Raw genomic sequence first — 12083 nt, forward strand, 5'->3', positions numbered from 1 at the left:
CGCCAAACTGGAAATTATGAAAAACATGAGTTATGAGAAGCAAAGGTTGAATTCTGTAAGGAAAAAAAGAAATAAGGGGATCACAAAAATGGTGAACTAACACTCAAAATAAGCAAAAGTCTTTTAAGGGGATTCACTTAAAATGTGAGGCTTATTAAACAATGTAGTGAAAATAGTAGTAAAAAACCTATACGACTGCAATAAATACCATCAAACAATAATGATATTTGTACAATTTAAACCAAAACAATTCAGTATAGGTACATGCTTTCAAATTTCTTTTAAAAATTCATTTTTATTTGGTGGCTAATTAAAACTTGCATAAACCCTGTGACCACTAATAAAGCTAGTACTAACTCCTCACTTTGAAAGAGGTTCCAGAGTTTTGAGGATATGAAGAGTGCCAGTAGCACCTCTCCCTACCTACAGCCTTTATGACAAGCATACTATTTCTCAACACTCCCAATTGAGAACCACTTTGTTAGATGACCTCTAAGGTCTATTCCAGTTCAAACACCTATTAGAATCTTAGTATTTAAGCATTTATTTTTAATAAAACACTCAGAAAGCCTTTATTAAATGATAAAGGCATCATCATTACAGCTGTATGTGGTGATCTGATAATGCTGCTCTAAGATTTTTCTTAATTAGAATAGTGCCCCAAATTCTCAACTGTGTGCTTCTCAAATTCCATGCATCTAGTAAAACTGTGAAGCTTACAAAAGTTCCTTAAAAAGAATCTTTCTTTTGTTTCTAGTAACCAAGCAGCCATAGCCCCTGTCATCCATCCCACTACAGGCAGAACTCAGAAGTGAGTCCTAAGTCTTTAAAGATAGACTTAATATTATTCACTTTTATGAATGGGTACATGAAGGAGATGGAGACTGGTTAATAGGGTCTAAGCAGCAGCAAGAGGAAGAAAAAGATGTGAAAGCTATGATGTAGAAAAAGGCAACAAATGAACAAACTGTTGAACATGAGAAGTAAAACAGAAAAAAAAGCAATATAGTAAAAAGGGACTGTGAGATAAATGTTTCCTATTAACTAATCATTTCATTTTTTCTTAGCTTTAGTTTCTTCAATTGTCACTAGGTCTCTTTTAACTTTCTCCCAGTGCCAACATTTTATGTTTATAAGCAGCCAAAGATCGGATAATGCAGATCAATGAATATAAAACCAAATCCCTTCATGAGACTTGGAGTTAATAAAACACTGGGGAAAACACAAAGGCCTTATCCTTATGAAATACTGTCAAATCAGATACTAAGTCCCCTAAGCACAATTATAATTATTTTCAATATCTTACCTAGTGAAGGGATTTCATGTACATCAAAATTAGACATCTGTTAAGAACAGAGTTTTATTGTACTTTGATATTCTGAAAATGGTTATTCTATAGTTTTTATAATTCTAGGAGACTTCCAGATTTATCATAAATTATAGTGCAGGCAGTATCAATATACAAAAGAGTTTTCTTTGAAATTTGCTTGTTAAAATACTGAATATATATTTTTTTAAGTGCACTTGGGCTTAAATTCCCAGACAAGCCCTCAAAAACCTATTTAACTCACTATGAAACAGAAATAAAACATAGAAGCTGTTACCAGAGCGACCCTTTAAATTCTGAAGTAGAAAACAGTGGAGCTGAGCAAAGACTCCAGCAACAACGGAAGGACGGTTAGTTTTTTTTTATAAGTCAAACATTTACCAACAGAGGTTTAACAATAATGTACTTGAACAATTGGACTCAACCTGCTAAATTACCTAAAATGCCTAAAATGAGTTTTATAAAAATATACACAGCAATTCCATTAACATCATACTATTTGCTATTTTCTTTTTCCTTTTTATTTTGCGCCTGCTGGTAGAGGGATCTGAACCCTTGATCTGGGTGTTACAAGGCAGCAATCTAAACAACTGAACTAACTGGCACCATATTTAACTTTTCAGAAAACTTTCATGTTTCTTCTTTTTTTCTTTAAACAACTAGAAGTGTGTCCCATGGAAAACAGTTCCTCAGAAGCTAATAATGCTTTTTACAAAAAGGCTTCTGTGCCTCATATGAATCTGGAACATAGTGGGCTAAACAAAGTTATATATAAACTTTTTCGTTTTTCAGAGTCTTTACCATCTTAAAGTACATCTGAATCTCTAATAGGAAACAACTGACATACAATGCCATCCAAAGTCATTTCACTATGAAACCTTTTTTTCCCCACAGTCATCCCTCAAGACCAATGTCTCTATAATTATGGCTTAAGAAAATGCTGACCCAGTAAAAACCTAGGAGCATTATAAAGAAAGAACGAGTATCTTATATCCAGATAGGGTGGCCTAATGAAATGAACGTTCAACTGGAGTCAGGAGACATGGGTTCTACATTCAATTTTTGCCATTTACTGACTCTGTGACCTAAGGAAAAAATGCTTAATTTTTCTGTGCCTTAGCTTTATCATTTGTAAAACAGCAATTATAATTCTGGTTGCGGTCTTTTTCAGAGTTGAATAAAAGATATTAGATATAGAAGATTATAGAAACATAAAATTACAGAGCCACAGAAGACCTTTGAGAACACCCAATATTACCCTATCATGATAAAGATTGTTTTCAGGATTTGAATTAAAACACAGATCTCCTAACTCTAAGCCCTGCATTTTTTTTTTCCCCTGTACCACAACATGTTGTTTTCACTCTTTATAAAAAAATATTAACACACCATCTCTAGAGGCAAAATAGGATCTCAGAAAAAAGGAAAATTCAAGGTAATCTTACATCTTAAGTCTCCTGTTTAAAATACACATACTGTGTTCCCCTCCCCAAATAAGTAAAGCCTTGGTAAACTTGGAGGGGTAGGAAGATAATACTAGCTCATTCCACAATCACTTGGGGATGGAAGGTAGACAATTCTATGAAGTCATTTGTTTCTACGTTCAATTAATAAAATGGTCCTATCATCACCAAAAATATGACTAATTACAAATTTGACTGAAATTAACACAGGGAGTAAGAGTGGAGAAATGTACCAAAGCTGGAAGAAGCTAGAAACAGACAAGGCCATTTGGTGACACTACTGCAATTCACTGCCATGGTCAAAGCTTTACACAAAGTTTTAATATAATCAGAGTATAGGACTGTTTGATGCTAATTACCTAGTGATGTGCCAAAAGGATGTAATTATTTCATTTGAAACATAAGAAAAGCTCTCTTTTCCATATTGACAAATCAATGGGATAATTCTGGAATTCATAAAAAGAAACACTAACTGATCCAGCATAATAGCTTTACTTCCTGTGTAAAACACTTCAAAGTATCCAAATGAATATAGAAATCCACTTTCTGTGGCAAATTGTTCATTACTGAATCATCATCAACCCTTGTTAGACAAAATTTCTCATTTTTGCAAATGTACAAAATCATTAAAGTGTTTGAAAGCTCCATCATGAAACACAGTGGTACTTTATAATCCACTATTTCTTTAGGCAAATGTGCTTATAGCTGAACATAATACTCAAAATAACAAAATTCTCTAGACTTACAATCCCTCCCCCACTTAATGGTGCTTTTATATGTTGACTGCAATCATAAAATACGTTGCTGCTTTCCTATTAGCTTTGACTGTTTCTGAGAGTTTATCATTCACAGAACCACTCTCAAGTGTTAACTTTGTGATGATTAGGTAACAACAGTTCCAAATGCTTCCACACTGCCATACACATCTCAGCAGAGCTTTAACAATTTAGGTTTTCAGCCTGAAACTCCCTTAACTTATCAAATAGCTAGAAAAGTGAATCTATCAATCGTAACTCTACCTAGTGCTATAAACCCACATATTCAGGTATCTAACAGTTCAATTATTTCAGCTCACATCAACTTGGATTGCCTGTTGCTGTATGGAACTGCAGTATAATTTATTCACTTCCAAAAGCAAGCTATTGTCATGCAGTTTAACTTGTTAGACTGAGATACCTCATTTGGTCATTTTTACTGAAAATAAAGGGAAGAAAATGTAGTAAATCAGATATTCCCAGCGACCAGTGAATTCCTTTTGAACATGTCTGTCTATTTATTTCAAAGTTATGTCTCCTTCCTTTATATGTAAATAAACATTGAAAAAATAGGTAGTTAAAACTCACAATGAAAATGTATGGTCTGTATAGCTGCACCTGATTAACTATATACAAGGTAGTTCAGATGAACGCAGAGTTTTTTCATTTGAACAGTGAAAAGATCAATATGTTTACAAATCAGTTATTTCAAGACTTTAGATTTTGATTTATACACAAGCTATGAGTATTAGAAGTATTCTAGTAATTATTTGAAAACTAAAGAAAGCAACAAGCACATGCTCATAATTGTGCCAACTAAGAAAGTGTTACCTCAAACTGAATTACAGAAATATTTTTAGTGAACAGCTGCCCAGAGCTAGTGACTGACATGCATATATCTTAGAATTCATTTAATTCCCACACTTGTCCCTCACAATTTTAACAGCCACCTTAGCTCAAAGCTGTGCTAATGATGCAATTCTACTGGGTCTAAAAGTCATCTCTGTGAGTGTAGAATGAAGGTAAGAACGTAAATACAAAAAGGGCAACTTCTGATTTTTCACAGTTCAGAGTTATAGAATCAATTAAGGAAGCTTAGTTCAATCTGAAATCACAAAAACATTGACTTTAACTTGCCCTACTACACTTAATATAAATTAAATGCTACTTGGAAAAAAGTTATACTGCAAAAGGAAATTATTTGGAGTGTCACATTTATTTTACTTTGATCGTAAGCTCAATAGAAAATTTTAAAAAGAAATTAGAAAGCTTTCCCTGGCCAAATAATTATGTTGTTCTAAATTTAATTCTGATTTGTACCTTGAATTACAATATATTTAATACCATGATTTTCATTTGCATTTATGTTGTGATTTTAAATAAATTTTGTTTCTGATTAAATTTTTTTTATTTGGTCTTTTTCGTGACCGGCACTCAGCCAGTGAGTGCACCGGCCATTCCTATATAGGATCCGAACCCGCGGCGGGAGCGTCGCTGCGCTCCCAGCGCCACACTCTCCTGAGTGCGCCAAGGGATAGGCCCAGATTTTTTTTAACTCTTGTGTCATACTCACTGATTCTGGCTTCAACCTGTCAACTGCCTTAGGCAAAATCCACACTAGAACATCAGACTCTGTCTCAACACTATAGGGGATAAGGTAAACAAACACTGTGCAAAGCAAAATCATTTATAAAGAAGCTGCAGACCACCAGGATCTTGGATTTGGGTAATCCATTTAGATTAGCATGGCTGTGTCTTAAAAGGACAATTATGAGATCGCAATATAGGTCACGTCCTTAAGAAATAGAATAAGTAATGAAATCAATGTCAATTACACAAACCTTCCATATTTACATGACGTCAATGACTATCAGTAAGACAGATTAAATAAAGCTTTTGTAATGTGCTCAGCCCTAGCATAAGCACGAAGAGGGAAAAAAGTAATAAAACAGAGAGATTCTTTTGAGTCAAATTTTGTAAAAAGGTAAAGTAACCACTAAGGAAGGAAAACTGGGTTTATCATTTCAGACTGAACAACTTTAAACTTTCATTTAAGAAAGAGAGGGGAAAGGAAGGATGTAGGAAGGGAGAGGTATTTTGCAGGGGGTAGGAAGTGATAGAGAGAATGACTAACCATAAAGTTTTTGCCAAAATATAAAAATCAGGTTTAGGGGGCCCAGCCCGTGGCGCACTCGGGAGAGTGCGGGGCTGGGAGCGCGGCAACGCTTCCGCCGCGGGTTCTGATCCTATATAGGACTGGCCGGTGCACTCACTGGCTGAGTGCCGGTCACGAAAAAGACAAAAAAAAAAAAAAAAAAAAAAAAAATCAGGTTTAGGTGGTAGGTCTTATCTTTCAAAGGGCAACTTCACTTTTGCAGACCAAAACTTTAAAAATCCCCAATATGAACCCAAGTGCTTAAAACAAATTCTGCAACAACTAAATATACTATTAGGTTCTAATCAAATAAAGCCAAAAGAAATATTTCCAAGGTGAGTAAAATCTGCCTAAAATCACTGCTTTGTCATATTTTCAATTACCACATACATACAGCTGTTAGGACAAACAGTAAATCACAATTGCCCCTGAAAAAACGCTTCTCTGCCTCAGAAAACATGTCACAAAGACATTGCCATAACTGACATTTAAAACTGCTTCTTTTTTAACACCAACAACAATAATGCTCTAAGAGAAGACCTTAAATTTCTGGATGCTTGTTCCTCAAGCTTAGCTGAACAAGGAAAGTCCCAGATGCCCCTAGAAACTCGGGAACTTTCTTTTAGATACTTACGTGTCTTTCTGGACTTGGGGATTAAAAAATGTCTCTGACCAAAGAGGCTTTGAGAAGACTACTTGCAGAGAATTACCAACTTACCCATCAGATTTGAGTTCATGAAAGGTGTTGGGGACAAGCCTTCGTGGGCCCCTAATCGACTGTCATTCAAGTGATCACTGTAATGAGGGCTGTCTGTAAAACCCTAGGGGAAAAAAAAAAGACCAGAGTATTAAATATTATTTGGCAGTCCTGCTAACTGAGCATAACGATGCTCACCTAATTAATATACAGACTTACAAATGGTCATTCTTAACCAAGTTCCTTGCTCATTATTTGAAAACTGAACAGATGTGCTCCTTTTATTCCATTTAAGGTTTTAAAGTAAAAAACATTTTTTAAAAATTGATCTTAAAGAAAAGTGGGTTTCTCAAAACAAACACTAGCCATGAGCCCCACAGTTTTCAAAGAATCAATGCTTCTGATAAGAGGGCGGCTATAAAAATTTTATAAATTATTACTAAAATTAGCTCTAAGATATCTTTACATCCAGAAGGAAAGTTCTATGGATAATGAAAACAGAATGAGCTAAGAAAATATATTTCTGAGTTGCAAAAAATTATGAAAATGCTTATCTCTACCCTCCTCTTCTTTCTCTGCCCTTATGTTACTGCAAATAAAGAGATAGTCAATTATGTTTTATTAAAATATTAAAAATAATCCACCCTCAGTGTACTGAAAATGAATCCCTTCCTAAATGGCAAACAAATACTAAAATTCTTGTATAAGATATAGTTCTATAGAAACTAAGTCATGTAAAAAGGAAAACACATTAAAAATAGCTGATTTAAATTCTTAAGAGTTGGAAAAATGAAATCTTGAACACTATGAAAACAATAAAGTTAATGTGATTATTTCACAAAGCTGTTATTAAATTTCTCCTTATAGCTTAAGCAAAGGGGATGGGGGAATAAAGTTTACAAATAAAATAAGTGTTACAAAATTCCTGCGGATTAAAAACTGTCCTGGTTCTCTGACTCTTACACTCAGTACAGCATCACCTCCAAAATAATACTGTTTCTAAACAAGGCTTTGAACACTAATTAAAATTGCAGGTGATACCTATCTCTCTACCAATTTAAAACCATCCTAGTAAAAAGCAGCAAAACTTACAAGAGGCCCAAGAAAGAGAGAAATCTGCCCACATGCATGGAAACTAGAAACCACCCAGAATCCCCTGGGACTATAAAGTCATCAATCACTGAACATTTATCATTACCCAGACTGCAGACTAACATTGAAGAAGACATTAATGGGGCTGAAACAGGCCTCACTATCTTTGCAGGCGTGCTGTCAGTTCAACCAAAGGGCTAAGAACCGAGGACTAAATAACTGTCGAATCATTAGAATCGCTTATGGATGCATGTCACAACTCCTTCTGCTATTCTGTTTTAAAACTAATCTTCTGGGAGTGCTAACTCCCAAATGAATCTTTGATTCATTTTTATCTACTTCAGAATCACTGATACACATGTGATAGACATTCAAGAAGAATCTGGGTGACATTTACAAGGGTTATGACCACAAGGGTATCCTCTGGTAACCACAACCATAGTCTCGTCTGTCATAGCCACATGCAGCAGAAGCTATATACAAAATAGAATGGCTCCTAGCTAAAGTTACTCCATGGAATTTACTTTTATGGCTTAAAATGAACACTGTTCAAGTGCTAAGTGATAAACCACTATCTCACATACAGCTGGGACTTCTCTCTGCTACCACTTCCCACTACCATTCTTAGGCACATGTTCAAAACAAGGCATCGAAACCTATAAAACTCTCACTGAAATTTTATTTATCATCCTAAAACAATATTAGTCTAGAAAAATGCCAATTGAAATGTGTAGGTCAGCCACATTGTTCACATTACATTTGAATGGTAAAAGATAATGAAAGATGAATTTTTAACACTGTTTTTTCTTCATTCTTGAAATTTAATAAAAACTTGTTCCTTCACAACTATAAAAATAAAAACATTGAAGTTGCTTTTTAAGCTATGTCCTAAAGTACTAGTATACAAATATATCTAAGTTTTCAATAGATATTTACAGTATCACCAAATGACCGTACACACATAATTTACTAACTTTGTAGACTACATGCAGTACCATTTAGCAAGTGAATCTAACTTTTCTCTGTGTCCAGACTGCTTAGAGAACACAACAATTATTTTTCTGTCAACCATACAAAAACAATAGTAAATACTGTCCTTTGTCCACGTGCACATAGTATAGAATTTACTACAAGACTATTTCCCAGTCATAAACTGTTCCCAGACAGTCTCACTCATAAAATCTGGGACTGTCATACACCACCACAGATTAGGAGTCTATAAACTTTTTTCATCATATGCAAGCAAGATTTGGATATGGAACCTCAATACCTATTTATTCATAGATTATATACATATACTATTCATCCACATATCAAATATCAGTAAGGCAAAATTTCCTGTATTTAAGATAAAAATTAATAAGAAATTTAAATATTCTTCCCCACACCTTAGAGGTTCATTTTAGAATACACAATTTTCAGGGATGGCTGGTTAGCTCACTTGGGAGAGTGTGGTGCTGATAATACCAAGGTCAAGGGTTCAGATCGCCACACTGGTTAACCCCCCACCCAAAGAATATTTAATGTTCTTTAAAAGCCACTGTCCAAGAAGTAAGAAAGGGATAGTTCTTCAGTTGCAAACTGGTGCATCTGAAGAAACAAAGAGACCAGACTTATGTTTGTCATAGTTTTAGATCTAACATATACCAAAATTTCACTTTAAAGATTGGGACTGGCTACTGTTTGAGATTACTCTTGACATTGCTTCTACACAGTAGTAGTGATACCCACCCAGAATACAATTTGTGGTAAACTAAAATGCATAGTCATAAAATAATCTACAAACATTTAAATGAAATTACCACAGGTCACATGTTTAAGATCAGTTCTAGAAAAGTACATGGATAACTACTAGCATGTTAATGCATCATCTAGCTGGATGATGCCTAGAACAGTGCTTTGCAAACCTCACTGCTCATATTGATCAATTAGAGATCTTGTTAAAGGGCAGATTAAGATGCTTAAAGTCTGGGGTGGGGTCCAAGATTCTGCATTTCTGATGCTGCTGGTCCAAAGACTACACTTCCAGAGATAGAACCTAGATAATCTGGAAATAAAGATCTCTTTCATATATAGAGAGGAAAAACTCAAGTCTAGAAAAGCATCCCCCACCAGAACCTCATTAAAACACCACAAGTTTCCAGATTAGCATAAATTAGTGAAAAATCCCACAGTTAAGAAAAAAATCTGAAACAATTAAAATAACAAAATATTGTTATGTATGTATGTATGCATGCATTCATCCATGTAGTTTTAAGTGGAAAGTGACTGTCAAATAGAACCTCATTGAAAGAAATGAGTTAGTTGACTAGGAGGGTTAAATAGCATCTTCCTTAACTACCTCACCGAGTTACACAACGAGCATGGCTGCTCATAAGTAGAAAAGACAAAAGGAAAGAATGCCCCAACCCGGTGCAGTCATGAGGCTGATAGAAGAGCAGAGAACAAAGCAAAATACTGCAGCAAATTCCAAAGGGCTGGAGAACACAAGAGGAAGGTGGTGACTGGACTAAGGAACTGGCTGGAATGACAAGAAAGGAACAAAAACCAAGCAAAGCAACGGTTAAAATGGGGCCCAAGTAGATCAGTCCATGGGAATAGTAACTGAATGCTATTTCAGTTTTGGAATTAGGAAGTAAAAGAAGTAAACCAGTGAGATCATTAAACATAAAACTACCTCGGTGCACATTTTAAACTGATAGAAAGTTACTATGCTAATAAAAGGGGTCAAACCTGACTTTCTGGGACTCCTAATTAAGATCTTGAATTCTGTCCAATGATTTTATCATGAAAATAACCATTGATAAAAATAAGGGTTTTTTATACATGAGATGATATATGTTATGAGGAAAAGAACAATACTATCAGAATTATCTATTACATTAGTCTTTTAGCCACAGTATGCTAGTCACCACAAAAATATTTCTAAAAACAGCCTTAAAAATCCCCATCTTCAGATAAAAATGAAAAGCACTCAAGAGATTAATATTTGATAAAATCAGTTGACACATGGAGAGATTACAAAAACTGTTCAATTCTATACTTAAGAATTTGTCTAAATTACAATTTAATTTGTAAATCTTAAATATGTTCTATCTATGAATGCATAACACTTCATAAAAGCTTTGATATTATATAATGTGTTGCATAAAATGTATTTCATACTTCTCTCTATGCTCATTTCATGGTGTAGGAATTTAGAAATGGTAATCCTGCTACAGTATAACAAACCCAAAGTAATCAATCAAAGCTGCTTCCATTTTTAAATTAATCTAAACAACACATAATCAAATCTTTTGATAAAAAAAAAGAATATAGTATTGTTTATATAATAGTACTGTCCTCTCATATGTCACCTCAAAAATACAAGAAATTTTTCCCTTGATTAATTTTTGAATAACTCATTTTTAAACTTCACCCAACCCATTAATAAAGTGTAATCCCCAGAAGACCTTCCCAGGCTCAGAATAGACCCACAGGTTTTCTTACCTATGTTGTTATTTCTTTGTATGAAAACCGTAGTCTAATTCTATTTTTAAAAGCCTTTCCAATTCTTTTCAATGACTAAAAAAGGGAGAGAAAAAAGGCTCTTCCAGTAAAGATTTGATTTCTCAAAAAAGCTTTCCCTGATCCTAAGAAGACCAAATCAGGTGAGCTCATTCTACGTTCCCACAGCAGTGAGTATTTCCATCATAGCACTGCTCATACTTATTGAAATTGCCTATTTAATTATCCATTTAAATTATACCATAATTATCTGTCATAATTGCACAGTACAGTGTAGTGGGTAAATGTGGAATTTCTGAAGCCAGACTGGCAGATGTGAATTCCATCTTTGTCACATAATAGCTGTGCGACTTGGGGAAAATTAATCTTTCTTGCCTCAGTTTCCTTATCTGTAAAATAGAGATGATAATAATAATACTACCTTCACCTTATAGGTTGTTGCAAAAGGACTGAATTAGTTGACATATGTAGTACTTGGGAAAGTTCCCAGCACACAATAAATGCTAGCCATTAACATTAATACCCCAGTGAAAGACTGTAACATCTTAAAAATTCTGAGAGGGCAGCAACCATGTCTTATTTTTTCACAATTAAATCCTCTGGCACATACATAGCAGGTGCTCAACAATGACAGAGGGATGGTAGGTTTTAGCTGTTAAATCTTTAAAATGCTCCAGGGCATTAGATATAATAACTATATTCAATCAGTTTCTCCACAGAGCACATAGTAACTATCAGTAAGATGGGTGGTAAGGTACTAGTTTACCTAACTAGATTAAATAAGTGATCACAGGATTTTGGTATTCAAAGAGCCACAAGATTTTATACCAAGTACTGAACTCCTATAGCCTCTAAGTGGGCAAACCCAGTAGAATCAGCCAAATGGCATAAGCCACAGAAAGCTCTGGACAAGGCCTGGATATAAATAAGTGATTAGGCTTCAAGTAAAATAAAATAGAAATAAAAATAAGTAGAAATGAAGTTTAAAAGAAAGGAAAGTGTCCTTATTATTTCTTTACTTCTCTATATAACAGATTACCAAAATAAATATCTAGATAGTTTACTTTAAACAAATCCTTGAATGTGA

At 34.4% G+C, this 12083-nt stretch overlaps 1 protein-coding gene across 4 annotated transcripts in view; it reads right to left on the reverse strand.

The window, feature by feature from the left end:
* TCF12 (transcription factor 12) overlaps positions 1-12083 on the reverse strand; it is a 395187-nt gene that overhangs the window by 205277 nt on the left and 177827 nt on the right. For all 4 annotated transcript variants that reach the window (XM_063091485.1, XM_063091487.1, XM_063091488.1 and 1 more), the window contains one exon: positions 6419-6521. In XM_063091485.1, the coding sequence (XP_062947555.1) occupies positions 6419-6521 (103 nt within the window). The remainder of the gene's footprint in view (positions 1-6418; positions 6522-12083) is intronic.

The sequence above is a fragment of the Cynocephalus volans genome, chromosome 3 (genome assembly GCF_027409185.1).
Source record: "Cynocephalus volans isolate mCynVol1 chromosome 3, mCynVol1.pri, whole genome shotgun sequence".
Classification (NCBI taxonomy): domain Eukaryota; kingdom Metazoa; phylum Chordata; class Mammalia; order Dermoptera; family Cynocephalidae; genus Cynocephalus; species Cynocephalus volans.